At 41.4% G+C, this 17512-nt stretch overlaps 1 protein-coding gene and 1 non-coding gene across 3 annotated transcripts in view; both read left to right on the top strand.

Annotated features, from left to right (window-relative positions):
- The first annotated feature begins 4375 nt into the window (after window positions 1-4375).
- LOC115860308 (small nucleolar RNA SNORA62/SNORA6 family) lies at window positions 4376-4525 on the top strand. The gene has a single exon (XR_004042413.1). It is a non-coding gene; the product is annotated as a small nucleolar RNA SNORA62/SNORA6 family (small nucleolar RNA).
- A 3263-nt stretch (window positions 4526-7788) lies between these two features.
- EFNA5 (ephrin A5) overlaps window positions 7789-17512 on the top strand; it is a 278957-nt gene continuing 269233 nt past the window's right edge. The window contains exon 1 of one of the 2 annotated variants that reach the window (XM_060296084.1): window positions 7789-8348. In XM_060296084.1, coding sequence (XP_060152067.1) covers window positions 8224-8348 — 125 coding nt within the window. In that variant the 5' untranslated portion in view covers window positions 7789-8223. The remainder of the gene's footprint in view (window positions 8349-17512) is intronic. The other variant, XM_060296083.1, reaches the window with a different exon arrangement.

Below are 17512 nucleotides of genomic sequence, written 5' to 3'. Positions count from 1 at the left end.
GGAAACTCAACATCAACCCTGAAAGGGACTATATTTCATTTCAGGGACTGGGAGTAGAGTCTTTGATTAATTGCGATTAAAAAAAAAGGAGGCTTTTTCTCTACCATTTGCCCCGGGCCCGCAATTGTAATATGTCTGTGGCCATCATCCCCTGTTATATTTCTTAACAGAATAAATTCTTTAAAAATCAAAAAAAAAAAAAAAGTTTTGGCCAATAATCATCTGCATTATTATCTGATGTTCTAAAATCACAAGTTGCAGTGGTTTCTATAGAGACCAGCTTTATAACTATTATTCCAAACTACAAAATGAAATGCCTTTAAAAAATTATACCCTAACTGTAACTTTATGACATCACAATAAAATTTACAATGTTGGCATAAGGTATTTGGAAGTCTCAGACTAGAGTTATAAATCTGCAGTAAGAGGACAATTTTCCTAAAAAATAAATAATATACTTTAAAAACCATCTCTACCATGGCCAAGAAAAATGGGAAAAAATTTGAGACAATTATTTAGATGACTACAAAAAAAAAAAAAATCCATACTCCAAAATATCCCCTGAGACTTTTATGTAAAAAATATGCACATAATTTGAGGAAAGAGTTTCTTAGTTTGCCGTAATTCTATTTTGCTTAGCCAGTTTAGATCTGGGGAGAAAAAGTAAAGCCAATGCTAAAAAGGGGCTTAGAAACAGCATTTCCTATTTCATGAAATCATGCTCACTAAGGGTTATCCTCTGCTCGTCTTTAAATAGAATTCTCACAGCAGTTGATGAAAATCTTGGGTGAATATTGATTGAAAAATAAGTTCTTGGGCTTCCCTGGTGGCGCAGTGGTTGAGAGTTCGCCTGCCGATGCAGGGGATACGGGTTCGTGCCCCGGTCTAGGAAGATCCCACATGCCGCGGAGCGGCTGGGCCCGTGAGCCATGGCCGTTGAGCCTGCGCGTCAGGAGCCTGTGCTCCGCAACGGGAGAGGCCACAACAACAACAACAAAAAAGTTCTTTCTCTGTCTGTATATATGCTCATAAATATGCTACATGTGTATGTACATAATGGCATCAATTAAATTTTTAAATATGTTCTAGCCCCCTTGGGGGGTGTGTCTCTAAACAAGTAAAAAATGCAAAAGCACACAAATTTACATGCTTTTTGGATGATGGTAGTTGTAGCTGGTGGGAGAAAAGTATCCTAATTATTAGTTTATATATATTTGAGAAAAAAGTACAGGTTAACTTTATTTCTGAAAAGTCTACATATATTCTTTTTATTTAAATAAAGGTATGCTGCAGATATCTATGTTGCCATTGTAATAAAACATAAATACAAATTTTTATTTATTATTTATTTATTTATTTTGTAATGTGCATTCATGGTAATCTGTATTCCTTTAAGCAAGGAGTGTAATGTTATTTAATAATTCACAAAGACCATTTTAGGATAGTATACTTAGTTGATTGATTAGATTTTTAAAATGCAGATAGATTTTATTTGGTAATTTTTATTTAAAAATTTGAAGAGGGGAAATACAGAGCTGTAAGAGTACATACATGTTCAAATAGTAAAAGACAAGACAAACATATTTCATGGGAATAATATCACCTACCAATATCAGCTTTATGGTTGAATATTGGCCACATAGCTCTATGGTATATATACTGAAGTCTAGCTAATGAAAAGTGATGTGGAAATTGAATCAACCAGTTCTTGTTTGCTTCTTTTGAAATTAGATGTAAGCACATACACATTTGTAATACACAGAAACATAACACATATTTACATGTGTGCCTAATTATTTGGTTTAGCTGTTTATCAAAATGACTGCTCAAAATTCTGTCTGTTTAAAAAGTTTGCTATGTAGGTCTTATTTAAACTATATTTTGAAATGAGCGAAACAACACATAGGCAATTCATAAGTAAGAAATTCTAAAAATGCCTCTTTAAGGATATTTCAGCAACTTGTAAAACTGCTTCTACTTATGCACAGACTTCAAGAGAAGACATGCTGGGAAGCAAACTCCAGGAAGTGCCAGAAAATTAAAGAGAGAATGAGGAAAAGTGGAAAATTCATGATGGAATTTGAAGGTCACAAGCTGAAGGTAAAGACATGGTACTCTATTTAGTAGAGGTTTTTTTTCCTCCCTCTTTTAGGCTGCACCCAGGAGAGGCAACTAGATCAGAAATAGAAAAGGAGCATTTCCTAAGGTCTGTAAGGAAAGAAAAGCTAGTGAAGAGTTATTCCTAAAGATTCTGAGAAAGCTCTTATAAAAGGGGGTAAAGAAGAGAGGAGCCTTCATTAAGTAACTTCAAATAGTCTGTGCACAGGATAGCTGGGTGACAGTTTGGTGATAGAACCTGGGTTCTTAGGCCTTTGGAATGAATTCTAAAGTTCTGGGAAGATAGATAGCGGAGTTAGCTTAAGTACCATTATGTTAGTCACCTGTTAGAAAGTTTTTTCATCTAATTATCATTTTTTAAATCTTTGATCCTGAGTTTATTTCCTTTATTATTTCTTCTGGATGTAACTGCTATATTAGACAAGAGTTGCTTAGTCTGTGGACTGTGGGGTTTGATACACCAGCTTGTTTCATTTATTTATCTGGACACTTGACTCAATAGATCACTTCTATCTGGAGGCAGCTAATACAAAAAGGAAGTCCAGACTAGTCTAAAAAGGAAGACTAATCCATATTTAAAAGTAAGCTTTGCACTGCAACCACGTCTTGGAGATGGTATTGTGTTTTGTGCTATGTGAAAATTATTTTTATAGTATCACTTCATTTTAATAGAGAGGATCATGAAATTCAGTTCTTGGAAGTATTAACATTCCTGCCTTCATGGATAGCTGGGACATTTCTCCTAAGTACAGAACTTACTTTTTTTTTTTTTTTTTTCCCTGAAATATTGAACTCATTAAGGTAAAAAGAAATTACCTAGATCAGTGATTCTCTATTCTCTATGCTAATTAGAATTCCCTGGAGAGCTTTTAAAAATTACAGATCCAAAATCCCGGCCCCTAACCTAAAACAGGGAGTGGGGCCTTGGCACGTTCTTTTTTAAAAAGCTCTCAAGGTGATTCTAACTCATAGGCAAGGTTAGAACACCCACCTAGATAGTTCAAGGCCAAAAAATAATACATAAACAAATAACTAGAAAGATAAATCCCTATCTGTATTTTAATTTGAAGCATTGCTTCAGTGTCATTTTTTCAGTGTCATTTGTTTTAAAACCACCAGTGTACTCGGTTACCGGTAGCTTTAAATCCAAATATATTTAGAATATAGCCAAGCCCTTTTACAGTCCATTTCCAACCAACTTTTCAGGTCTCAGCTCCCTACAACCCTCTTTCAATGTTGTTGAACTCAAAGCATTTGAACACTCCCTGCACCTTTATTCCTCCATGATTTAGCTTCTTGCTGTTTTCTCTCTGACATACTGGAACCTCCTTCTGAACTTGGCAAAACGCTACCTATCCTTTAAATGGCCAACTTTAGAGTCATTGCCTCTGTGACACTGGGCTAATCATAATTATTTTCTATAATGCTGATTTGTGTAAATTCAAATCACTTCAATATTTTCCTGAGGAGACAAAACCACATTATCTAATGGTACGTATATTTAATAATACCTCTCTTCAAACTTTATCTAAGTGTGTATCTGTCATATTGCTGCTTAGTTACTCCAATATCAATAATTACTTAGGTATATAATCCCAGAAGGAGGCATTTGATTTAAGTTTATGAATTATTTCTCCTAGACATTTGAATTATGTTCTGAACAGTTGCAAATTCCAATGCGTTTTATTCCAGCTCCCTGAATCATTTTAAGGAAAACCATCATGTATGATTTTCTTTTTCTGCTTAAAATGCGACTATCCAGACTTTAAAACAAATAGGAAATATTTAAAATATCAGAACATCCATATTCTTTTGATATATTGATTTTTCACATTTGCTTACAGTATGTGTTTTAAATAGGAAATCAGTGGATATGATTTCTTTTTCTTCACTCCTTTTGGCTTTGATGCCACAGGAAGCCAGCTTGCTAACTCCCTGATACCTGATATTTCCCTGACTAAAAAGTCTCTCCGATGAGAATCAGCATTTTCCCCAAGATAGGAGTCATGAATTCTCATCTTCCTAAAGATACATATGTCCCTTAAGTGGGTCCAGAACATTTCCTGCAAAACTGTCTGTCGTAGGAGCACCTATTAGAGCTACCATCAGAAAGACTGAGGGAAGAAATGCATCCTTCCTACAACAGAAAAAAAAAGTGCACCCTAAAATAGACCAAGAACTTGAACATCAGCAAAACTGGGGGGGGGGGAATCAGATAACGCTTTAAGTGAAAATTTGATTTAAAAAATTAAAGCTTACTGCACATTGTTAGAGCTTGGAGTTGAGGCCCCTGGCCGATGAACTCACAAGTATAGGTAGTGTGCTACATGAGGGGCAAGTTTTTCGCTAACATCGCAAGGGTCTCTGGCCCAATGAGTGGAGTTTGATAGTAATACTTGCTACAAATGTAAAAAAAAAAAAAAAAAAAATTAAAGCTTATCCTTCAGTTCTCTAGCTTAAGTTTTCCGACTTCTCACTGTTGGAATTTTGTGAAATATACAGATGGTAGAGAAGAATTTGTATTAATATTCTGAATTTACATTTCTTAATTTAGGAAGGTGTTTGGTTTGTTAGGGTGGCCTGTAGTGCAATCTATAATTACACAGATTGCAATTTATATCTACTCACAAAACAGAAGAGTTACTTTTCTAGGACAATTTCAGGTCTCTGCAGATAGGAAAAATTTCTGTAATTGAGAAACTACTCAACTTCTAGGCAAGAGCCCGTGACATCCAGGTAATCCCATGCCGATATGGACTGTTCCTTTCCTCTCAAATCGGTATTGTTCATGACCCCAGATTCTCCATCAAACTCAATCCCGGCTGAACTACAGGTAATAGCCCCGCTGGGTGCGGACTGCAGGCCAACCACTGGAGGGCGTCTGGACGCTTCCAAACAGCTCCGAAGCGCCTGGAAATCTAGAGCTCGAGGACTGGAAAGCGCAGGAGGAAGAACGTGATCTTTGATTTTATTGGGCTAATAAGTAAAGGGAAGAACAGGCAGGTTTGGGAGCAAAAGTACGCTGTTTTCTTTCTTGGGATTAGCCCTTCTTGCTGACGCAGCAAATTCCCTAGAGAGTTAGAGAGACTAATACCACTCAGGCCCCAGCCCGCGGAACCCCACGAGGGCGAGTCTCGAGAGTGTGTAGCCCCGCAGCGCCGGGCGCCTGGCTAGCTTCCCGGGCGCTGGAGGACACCGGCGCACGTCCCGAGGCGCGAGGACCGCCTCGCTGTCAGGTGATCGCGCGACGGTGGCGGCCGAGGGCCCGAGGCACTGCAACCTGCTCTAGAAACCCGGGAACGCAAGGCCTTTTCCAATAATAAAGGAATTCCTTCCCTGACCTCCATTTCTTCCCCCACCGGGTTCGTTCAAAGCATTTATCCTTTGGGGAGTGGGCAGTGAACCAACCTCGGAGTTGAAATAGAAAAGGTGTACGGTATTTCGGGTGGGCTCCCCTGCCGCATTCATTTACTCCCTGCCGAAGATTCGCACTGAATTGTAATCACTTTACCCTGTGATTTTCTCGATCTAAAAAAAAAATGTGTTTTCAAAGCATCACTTTAAAGAAAAGTCTTGCTTCCTGCTCATGAACCTTTAAATCCCTGGTAGGAAGAGGGGAGTTGAAAGGCACATGAGAGATGCTCAGGTTTTCAGATATCCCGGCGCCGGGCAATGCGCCTAGTGAAGAACAGGACAGAGATTTCCAAAAACACGTAGTCACTGTCGTTGCCTGCCAGCCGGCTGCTGGGACTGCGTGTCACTTGAGGGGCCCTGGAGACAGATTTCGGCTCTCCGGCTACAGGGTGGGAACCGGTTCCTTTGTAACTGAAAGACCCTACCCTCAGCTAAAAAGATGTCAAATCATTCCTCAGGCCAGACGGAATTCAGCATCCAAAGGGTTACACGCGGCTGCCGGGTTCGGGCGGAGGAGAGGGCGCCTCAGCACTCCCAGTAATTCAATTAGTCAGGTTTCTGGAAGGTGGGGCCCGGGAGGGGGGTTAGGAGGCGTGGGGAAGGGAGGAGATTAGGAAAACGCCTCTTTCTCGTGGAGCAGACCAATCCGGTTGGAGTAAAGAGGAAAAAAAAACCCGATCTGTAAGCAAACAGCAGGCCTTTCCCTGACTGGCTGCTCCAGCCACCCCCCACCCCTTTCCAAGTAAACTGCGAGGAAAAAAAAAAAAAAAAAAAAAGCAGCCCACATGACCCGGGCCGCGGCGGCAGCAGCAGCGCTGGCTAGGCTCGGGCTGGCGGCGCCTCCCCCTCTCGGTCCGGAGCTCACACCGGCGCTCGCGCCGCCCGCCGACCCCGCGCCCTGCGCTCCACGCCCACCCCACCCCCGCGCCGCCCACGTCCACGTTCACGCGCGCGGCCTCGCGCTCCGGTACGGCTGCGGCGGCTGCTGCTGCTGCTGCTGCTGGGTTGCCGCTGCTGTCGGCTTTACACGCAGGTCATTAACGAGGGGGCGTGCCCGAGGAAATTTTTCCCATAAAGCATTTTTTCTCTCTCTCTTTTTTTTCTCTTTTGCAAAACTGACTTTTACCCCTTTCCACTTCTCGCCAGTCGTTTCAATCCCTCCTGGGCTGCTCGTGCTGCTGCTGCACTCAAGTTTATTTTCCCGCCTGGTAAAGGTTTTGGGATTCTGTCGGTGGTTTTCACCTCTTGTTGCTGCTGTGCCCAAGGAGGGAAAGAGGAGCAGCTGCGGGAGGATCGGGAAGGTTTTCTGATGTAGTCATCGGGGAGGTGCCACACGCTCTCGTGCGCTCTTTCTTTTTTTTTTTTTTTCTCCTTTCGCATTTCAAACTGATTGATGCCTCTCTACAAGTTGCCGGGCTTGGGGTCGGACCAGTCGGAGTCGCAGGGACACATCTGAGAGCTCACCCAGGGCTCTTGGCACCGCGTCTGGGGGCTCATTCTTGCTCCCGGAAGGCGATCGGAGACTGACATCAGCCCATCCAGGAGTTGGAGGGATTCATTTGAAAGTGATTGTTTCCCCTCCCGCTCTCCAGCTGAACAGTTGGATTGGCATCGTCCTGCAGGTTTCGGCATCCCAGCTCCGCCTGGCTGGCTGGTTCAGACCTCTGCTCTCCATTCACTCTGGTGCACCGACTCCCGGCCAAGAAAAGCACGCGCGAGAAATCCCCGAGACTCAGGCAGCGGCCAGGGTGTCGCCTCCCGCCACCGTCGCAGTCCGACTCCGACAGGGGACCTGCCGAAAGACGCGAAAAGCCAAACTTTTCTTTGAGGTTTGAGAGGCAAGACCGCTCCTCGCCCGCTTAGCTGCCGCTTAACCAGTTCCAGGACGCCGGCGGGGCTGGGTTTCTAGCTCCAGATCTCCACCCTTCTCGGCGCACCGCCCCGAACCCGTAGCACCTACGAGACTCCTCCGAGATTTCCAGGGGTTACCGGGTTAAAGCACAGAGGAGGCGGGGGAAGGGGGTCCTCAGACTCCCAGGACCACAGGCGGGAAGCCCCCCCCATCCACACGGAGCCCTCTTCCTGCAGTTTCCTACAGGCCGCCAAAGTAACTTGGAGCGAAGCGGGGCGCAGTGCGAGGGCCCTGGGCGGCGGCGGAGCCGTGCGCACCCCGCGGCGCCGACGCTGAGCCGGGCCCGGCGGGCCGGTGTATGTCTCCCCGCGGCCGTGGCGCGCAACTCCTGGTGACTGTGCAGCGTGCGCCGCCGCCTGCCCCAACCCGCGCTGCCGCCGCCCGGCCCGGCGCGCACCTCCTTCTCCCGGGGTGACCGGCCTGCCGCCGCCGCCCGAGACACAGCTTGGCACCCCTTCCCCCGCCCTCGCCGCCGCCACCACACACACACACGCACGCTTCTCTCCATCTTGTGATTCCTTTTTTTCTCCTGAGCCCTCCAGTGGGGGTGCGAGTTTGCCTTTATTCCCCCCACTCCTCCACCTTTATTTCTGTCTCTCCTCCCCCTCCTCAGCTTGGTGTGCGCCTCTTTCTTTTCTCGCCCCTCTTCATTTTTATTTATTCATATTTATTTGGCTCCCGCTCTCTCTCGCCCCTTCTTCCTCCCTCCCTCCCTCCCTCCGGATCCCTGATCTCTCCCCGGAGTGGCGCGTCGGCGGCTCCGCCGCTGGCCAGGCGTGATGTTGCACGTGGAGATGTTGACGCTGATGTTTCTTGTGCTCTGGACGTGTGTGTTCAGCCAGGACCCTGGCTCCAAGGCCGTCGCCGACCGCTACGCCGTCTACTGGAACAGCAGCAACCCCAGGTAAGGCAATGGGGGGCGGAGAGCCGGGGCTACCCGGGCCTCGGGGCCCTGCGGAAGGAGCGGCGGCGCCGGAGATCCGCGCGCATCGGCCGACAGCGGCGCGCACTCAGAGTCTGCGTCGCTCGGGCGCGGATGGCTTTCGAGGCGCCCGCGGGAAACGCTCACTTCGTGCCTCTCATTGTTGAGGTGCGGCAGGGAGCCTGAGCGCCCCTGGGCGTCCCCGGGGCTGCCCAGACCCGATGCTTCTGCGAAGCCCGGGGAGACTCGGAAAAGGCGGGAGCCCGGGAGTGGAGACTTCGCTTCCCACCCGGGCAGGCTGGCCAGCATCCCGAGCCAGGCGCGGGGCTTGGGCACGGGGAGCCCCGGGTGCAAGCCGCCAGGAGCTCCCTCTTGGAGCGTGGCTGCGCAGAGACTGTGGAGGGAACCCGCTAAACATCCCCAAAGTGTTTTTTTGTTTGTTTGTTTTCTTTTAAAATTTTTTCCTTCCCTTTTCCCCGGTGCGCTCAGAAAGCGCACTGGCTGGGGGAAGTGTGGGGGGCTGGGAAGCGGAAGCTTTAGGTTTATATTTTCCTCCTTAACTACGAGGAAATCATCCGACCACTAAGTCAGTCTGGTCCCGGCTCTCTTGGCAGTAGAGAGGCTTCTCCCACCTCCTCCACCTCCCGGTGGGCTCAAGGTGCCAGAAAGTTTGATCTAATGCCGGGTTACGTCATGCTTGCGGAGCTAGCTGCTGGAGTTGGCCGAACCGGGAGGTGGGAGCCCTTCGTCCGAAGCCTGGCAGTGTGCAGCCGGAGGAAAACGCGCGGTTACCTGGAAACGTTTTTCGGGCGCTTCCGAAGCCAGCCGAGTACGCGGGAACCTAGAGACGGGCGCCCGGGGCCGCCCTAGCGCTCCTGCTGGACCCTGGCTTGTTCATGGACCCTGGAAGAGGGGTAGGGGTGGGGTTGTCCAGAGTGCCGGGCGGACCCCTCCCGATCCAGAGCAGGTCCAAGCCCTACTTTCTCCCCGGCAGCAGTCGGCCCCGCTGGGCCCATATTGCTCTGCCTTTCTGGGACCGAGGCCAGCTTCCAGCTTCCAGCTTCCAGCTGTGGGCTGGTCTCGGTGCCCGCCGAGGAGAAGGGAAATAGCATCGATTATACCTAAAATCCCAGGTTTTTCCCTGGGCTGGCGTGGAAGTTGGGAGAAGAAACGCGGAGGCCAAGGGAAGAGTTTGGTTGCTGCGCACCCAGCGCGCTTGGGGAGAGGGGGCTGGTGGGCGCCTCTAGTTTTTCCTACCTCCCGGTGGCCCTCTCCGCCGGCCTCCCGCCTTCCTTTGTTATGCTGGCATAGGAGGGATTCCCCCGCTTGAAGTAATGTTCTCTCAGTTGAAGATGAGCAGATTTCCCTACGAGCCGTACACCGGTTGCCGAACGGGGATAGAGTCCCCCCCACCCCCACCCCGCTACCTCAGGAAAGATAGTCACACCCAGGTAGCCCAAGTCCTGATTGAATCGCTTGGGCCAAGTGGAGACATCCTTCAAAGTTTGGTTTAAAAAGTCTCCTGAAGGTGGGTGTGGGATGGGAAGCTATTTCTTCTTTGACATGCCACTTACCGCTATTAGGAAAAGAGAAAGAGAAGCCATCCTGCCAGAGGAGATGCCTTTTATTAAAGCTGACAAGACAAATAGAGCAAGCTTTCCAGTTGTGATGGCGTTAAAAGCAAGTCTCATTATGTTGGTTGGTTTTATTCCCCTTTGGGCTTTATTAGACAGCATATTCGAAACAGAGGAATTTATATTTTAAACTTTAGTGCCTTATCAAATAAAACAACAGTGAAATTGGTTAGTTGAATTTGGGACATTTTACTCTTGCTTGTCTTTTGTTTCCCACTCCAAACTTCACAGTGTAATCTTTTTCTCATGGTATTAATTTATTTGGGTACTTGGGTGTTCCAGTCATCCTGGGTTAAAACAGAAAGAATCAGCAACATCCCCACTCTTACCCCCTCCTTCTTAACCTGTCAAACTAGTCTGAGTTAGTTTGAGGACATTTTATCTTAGGTTATCTCTGTTTTATGCTTTTGATACTGTTGTTTGGTTTGAGATTAGCACACTGATTTTTGTCACAGGTCATGTTTTTTAATAGATCTGCCCTGCCTGCGGAAAACTCTTCTGCTCAGGATGCCATGGTGTGTTTGAACCTGCCCAAAGTTAACCTGTAGAATTTTAAAATACCAAGAGTATTCTCAAGTCAGTGTTTTAATTTGAAGTTTGTGGAAATACTTCTCTGATCATTATCAATTTGATAATGTTCAAAAGAAAGAATCATGCAACCCACCCCCCCAAAAAAAGATTCAGCTCTAACTTTAGTATTTTTAGGGATTTGTGTTTATCTTCATATGTTATCACAGTAAAACTTACTTTAAAAAATAATATAATTTTAAAACTAGATACTGGTAGGCAGATTTATCTTAGAAATGTGGAATAAGACGGTGCTTTTCTGATGAATGAAGAAAAGTCAGCTTGGATGTATTTAAAAGGAGCCAAATGCAAAATAAGTAATTTAGAAATAAGTTTATCACAAAAGATAGTGAAAAAATATTTTAGAAAATTTGCAGGGGTCTACTAAATTTTAAACTTTTAATGTTTTACATTTTCTTTTCATCTATGCCATCATTTTGTAAAGTAAGCTAACCATGCTTTTTGGTTTGACATAAATCCTATCTTTTAAGATTTTGCTAAATTAATAATATTATCAGGAGACTTCAGTCTTGTGGAAAAAAGTAGAAAACTTTAATTGCAACTTAAAGAGACTTTAAAGATTTTTCTCTTAGAAGAAGAGTTCAGCGGACACGTTAAGCTGATAATAAATGGATATTGTGGCAAAATGAAGTAAATATATTTTAGCTTATACTAATGGACTTCATTTGAAATTATGTTTAGATAAAATTAAAATTAAGTATTACATCTTGATCACAGGATTTAAATTTCTTATTTTGTAACTTGTGTAGTCATAGGAGTTTATCAGCTGCATTGGGTTTCATTACTGACTGCTTTGATAACAGAAGCGTCCATAGATCTAAGTTCACAGAGGAAAAAAATATAAAATGTATTTGCTGTCAGATGGTTTTGCTGTTAGAATCTGTCTTCCCAAGCATTCACTTCTGGGAAATAGATGTTTAATTTTTAAATGCTGATAACTTTTTAATTGGCAGTATTTATTGGGCAGTGGACCACATTGATTTTATGTATTGACTTGCTACAGATCTCTGAAATAGCAACTGAGACCTAACAGTCTGAATAAAAATATATGATAACATTTTTGTAAATGCACATTTCATATTTTAAACGTTTGAAAAGTTGTATGAGTTTCACCTAAATCGTGAGAGTAATAGAAAGATCCTTTTAATGTTATGCTCAATTCCGAACCGGCCTGTTACTAAGTAAGTTTGAGTAATGAAGATCCAAGTCAAGGAGATTATAACTATGGATAGAATATTTGTGTCTAATTTCTTTAATAATGGAAAAAGCTTTTAAGTAACTTTAAAAAAGACTTTCAATAATAAAACTTCCTTTACATTCTCCCTTAGTAGCTACGTTTATAAAGGTAGAGGTGACTCAATATTAAGAGTATGCCGCTTAATTTGAAACATGCTATAAACAGTTTGGTGCTTCCAAAGATAATATTCTTTCAAATGCTGTGTATGTTGAAAAGTTCTTGGATTCATTTGACCACTTGCCAAAATGATGCTGGGTTAATTAAACATGTCTCCTACTGGTTGGCATTAATAGATGGAATAGTAAAATAATACAGTGGCAAATACAACCAGCATACTTTAAGAGTACCGATTTTCTTCACTTAGTACTTTGCTTCTGTTAAGGTTTGAGAATCACCAATTTAAAATGTTATTCTCTTATGGGAAACGATATCCCTATAATTCATCTGGGATTTTCTAAATTTCAGCCTAACCATATGTTTTCTTTGGACTTGTAAATTAAACATTTCATGTTAGAGTAGCAGGTAATTGACACCATTTAGTTTTGCAAACATGTAATCTTGAGTTGTGAAAGTGATGTGAATTCTAGGTCAACACTCCCAAATCTTTCAGGCAATATAGGTGATATGTATGTGACTAAGTAGAGAGTAGTAACATTTTTCCCTGATCATATAGCCCTTGCATATTTTTTCTCTTTCAAAATTCACTTGTTTCATTAAAAAAAATCTGAGCTTCCAGTGTTATATATATATATATATACCAGTATACCAGTACTGTGCCTTTCCCACTGACAAATGAAATCAGTTTGGTCTAAATCTAGGAATTTGTTTTGAGGAAAGATGGAAAGTTGATCTTGGTTTTGAGTGAGTTGTATCACCAACCCTGATAACTTTATTTTTGAAATTTTAAGTGTTTTAAATAATACTTCATATGTTAGAAACAAAAGTTCTTCAAGTAAAAGACATTACTTAGAATCTTTTAACTTTATTAACTCTGAACCTTAGTGTAATGTATCATTTTATTAGATGTAATGGGATAATTTTGTTATTTTGATATTTATATCAGAATTTTATAAACATCTGCTTTAAAAATAAAAATAAACATCTGCTTTAAAAACAAAGTGATGAAAATTTATATCCACTGTAGGAAACCTGAAGTGTTTTTACCCTTATCCATTTGTAGGAGACCTGAAGTGAATTTTCCCCCTCTTACCCTTTGTTTAATCTAGAAATTTGTAGAAGAAAAGTGTGCTTCTTATTTTTGGCCAGTTTTCCATAGAAGTTTGAAAGCAAAATAAGCCATTGAGATGTTATGTTCCATTGATTTTATACATTATGTTATGTATTCGTAATAAGCTATCAGAAATAGTCAACTGTCTTTTTCTTAGGCGACTGGAACATCAGTGCTGCTTGAGGCACGCTTGGCTGTTCCGTGTGAGACCAAGGTCAATATACTCTTCATGATTAAAAGAATCAGAGAGAGCCTTCAGTAGTTCATTACTCCCTGTTCGTTGATTTTAGTGGTATTAACTAAGCCATTGGCTCACTGAACGAATATCTTGTTGCCATATGTGTTCTGACTGATGATCAATAGCTCTAGAGGCTTCCACCTTTGAAGACTGAGGATCAGATTTGGAGGGAGCACTTAGTTATTTGGGGGCAAATTAGCCTTGTGAATTTCTTGCCATTTAATCCTGTAAGATGCCTCTGAAGAGGCATTTCATTGCATTCTGTCCACTGGCCTGATTTCCTGTTGGATGGGACAGATAAAGATGAGCGCCTCCTTTTCTCCCCTGTTGCTATGAACCAAGCAAGCTACCAGCTTCATGCTGGGCCAAGAAAATTAATGAATACAATTAGTCCTTCAGGAGTCCTGGCCTTTGCAAACTTAGAAGTATATGCCAAAAGAATGTACCTTTGAGGAAGAGAAAACATTGAAATAGAAAATGAACAAAACATAAGAATATGTTAAGAACAGAATTTTATGTGAGGGTAACATTTGGTTTATTGTTTAGTTTTTTTTCTTTGTCCAATATATATCATTTGATTAATAGTTTTTGAAAAAAGATACCCCTCAGCCCTCTTCATTTTTTGTGTTGGTTTTGAATAACTTCCAGCAGTAATGAGGATTTAAAAAGCTATGATATTTTATTTTAGATAATGAACCACTCTATGTTAACTGATGCCATATAATCAATTTTCTTTTCAGAAACAGTATACAAACTGTTAAAACAGCAGCCCTGATTAGAATGTCTTTGTTGAAAAGGAAGCTTGTATGTCTCTAAGCACAGTGAGGAAGTTCTGGCCACTTACCCAGGATGCTCAGTCAGGACTAGTCTTCCAAACCGAGAAAAAATTGCCTCTCCTCATTTGTGACAGATAATGCCTTCATATTCAGGTATAAAACCTCAAAGAGGAGTGTAAGAAATGAGATATTAATATTCACTTTTAGTAATTTGTCTTATGATGGTGGTCTTAGACAGCTAAACATCAATAAATTATTGTCTCTTTTAAGGGCCTGATATATATTATTAGATTTATATTTTAGTCTGCTTCTCAACCTATACCCTGAGCTGTTTTGTGGAAAAGTTTCTTGTGATTAATTTGAACTTCCAGTGTTTCTGAATGGGATATTACTCACTACCAGGAGATCTTTTTTCTCTGGATTTTGCCTGTATTCATGTTTTCAAAATTGTCTGTTACAAACAAGGCAGCATAATGACATAGAAGAACTTAGTTTAAAAGTAAAAAGTAGTAATGCAGGTTTTTCTGTATCACAACTATTATGCCTAGTTTTGAGCATAAACAAAAAATTTTCCTTCTATTTTACTCTTCTTGATAATCTATACTCCTTATTGTACTCTGAAGGGTTTATTGTGAACTACTGAAGTCTCTACACTGTTTTCTCATCTGAAATCTGTGTAGATGGAAACTCTTTATTTTTAGGCTTTTGAATATAGTATTCAAACAGTGAGCCATAGATTTCAATAAAACCATTATTTTAAAACAGTGAAAACTTCTCCTTGAGTTAGCTGGTTGCTGGGAGACGGTAGTGTACTACAGTGATGGTTAGCTCAGCTTTCATTCAGGTAGAATTCTATCATTTTCAATAAGGAAAAATAAACCTTTGTCATCTTGAGAAACATTCTTCATGCAATTGACAGTTGACAGGTTGAAGAAAATGTTACTGTCAGGTCTTATTTTCCCCTCAAGTGAGAAATAAAAATAGTTTTGAGTGATTTTTTAAAAAAAAATCTATTAAAAACTTATTTCAAAATGGAGGAAAATGTTTTTAGTTTTTATGTGTATGTCACAGAGTTAATCTGCCATTTGCTTCAGGGAAGGTCATCAAAGTGCAGTTCCAGGAGAGGTTGTCTAACAGCTAAGTTCCTAGGGTATTACCTTTGAAAAGCCAAATACAGTTGATTTGTTTGTAAAAGGATATCTATCACTGGACATTTTATGATGGAGTTCTGTAAGAGATATAAGATATAAATATTATTCCTGTTACTGGTTATCAAGTGACCTGATTTTTGGGACTGATGATCATGATTCTGATACGAAGGACAATTGGGAATTTTGGTTTTGTGACATCTCTATGTATATGCATTGGGCAATCACCTTATTAGCACACAAAGATCAAAACTTTAAAAAAAATTGCTTTGCTATTAATAATTTTCAGTAACTGCACAGAGTAATCCGTAAATTTCCATGTGGAAGTGCATGAATATATACTTGGAGATTAGAAAAAAATATACCAAAGTTCTTGTTTCTTGATTTAGAAAAGCTAGTTTTTTGGCTTTCAGTTAAATCAGCGTTTCTTTTCTTTCCCCCTAGAAGCAGCCATCTTGTTTTAAGACCGATTTTACTTCTTTCATGAAAATGGTCCGGAAATGAATATGGACGATAGAAAAGGACTAAACCATTTTGGGATCATTTTGGCAGTGCTCTACATTTAAAGCTCTATCTTAAGTTATTCGTGAGCTCACTAGAATGCTATCTTCTTGTATTTAGTTGACAAAAAGGGTATTTTAACTTAGTAATTATATATTTTAAACCTAGGCATATTATATTTTCATGTTAAATATTGGGCTGTACCATGTTTACAAATGTAGTTTTCTCTTGAAGCTTATAATTTATTGTTAATTTCTCAGTGATATATTAGTAGCCCCTATTATCACCACCACCCCCAAACCCTGACTTCGTTTTTCTTACTGTACTAAGCAGTCCTTTTTGTTTGTTGGTTGATTTTTTTTTTTTTCCAAATTGCACAGCGTTAGCAGGAATCTTTCTCTAGTAAGTGGTAGTGATAAAAATATAGTTACCTCCAAAAATGAAGCATTTGGGGTGCTTTAAGAAGTGTTATATGAAGCCAGAGCCTTTTTGGTCCCTGGAATATAGGCTCTCACAATCTCATTACTAAACCATTCTTGTGGGTTCTTATAGAAAATTATTTTGGAAGTAAATTCATATTTGTTTTTAAAAATTATGAGAGTATACTAATTGAGACTGTTATATTTTCCACCATGTTTTGTATTTCTGGATACATTTGGAGGAACATGTGGTCTAGTAAACTTTACCAAAAATTTATACTACACTTCTTGCCACTGCATCTGTTTGACGATGTCTGGGAACATTATTCCCATGTACTGAAGTAAAAACAGAACGTCTTAAGACTAATTTCAAAGTAACCTGACTCAGTCAGTCTGATTAAACTGGGCACAAATTGAATACTACTTATGTCACAGATTGCTTCAGTTCATTAGAAGTAGGATTTTTGATGGTTGCAAGTACAATGTAAAGGAGATAAATAAAATACATGTTTTAAGATTGGATATACATCTCATGGACTTCTCATTAAAGTCCAAGTATGAGTTGACAGTTTTTGTACCAAAACGCTTTCCTCTGCTATCCATCATCTGTTTTTCTTTGACTGATGGAGAAGACTAAAATAACCAAGGGTTCAAAATGACCTTTTTGTTTTAAATGAACTAACAAATACTTTTGTTTTTTCTTCCCGTTTCTAAGGTGTCAGAATAGCCATTCTAGTTTTATTAGTGATTTATGTATGTGGAAACTATAATTCACAATTAGCTCTTGCCTCTTACTATGAAAATACATATTATAAAAGTAAATGAAAGTATTTTCTCCTATTAAAAATGCAGTTTTGTGGTTTGATGCAGTCGTGGCTTATTTTGGTTGGATAATTGTAATGCTAATTGTTATCTAGATTTTGATGGTGGTGGGCATGATACTTGATGTTTTCTGGTACTTAGGTGCCGGGGGATATATGGCTTTGTCACATTTGCCTAACTTTAATAATATATAGGGGACTTAACCTTTTGGTTAAGTTATTTTTAATGGTATTTAATTGTATGGAGTCAAATGGGATTAGGGAGAAAAAGAAAAATAATTCTAAATATGGGGAAATTATCTCTTGTGTTTAACAATTAGGTTAAACAAAGTGGGAGCAAATGAGCCTAGTTCCCGTCTATTGTTTCAGGGCAAGAAAATACAGACAGATGTCGGAATGTGGAAGCTGTGACCTCTGACCCACACAGCATGGCCACTGCTGTGGCACACAAGTGTCCTGAGCCACCATCGTAGCAGCACTTTTTGAAGTGACTGACACTTGAGATGGAGAACCCGAAACTGATTCTGTAGCTATTTGTAGCTCTCCGAAATCTCAT

This window comes from Globicephala melas, chromosome 3, assembly GCF_963455315.2.
Source record: "Globicephala melas chromosome 3, mGloMel1.2, whole genome shotgun sequence".
NCBI classification, from domain to species: domain Eukaryota; kingdom Metazoa; phylum Chordata; class Mammalia; order Artiodactyla; family Delphinidae; genus Globicephala; species Globicephala melas.
Note: the sequence above shows the minus strand (reverse complement) of the source record. Positions and strands in the feature narration are given on the sequence as shown.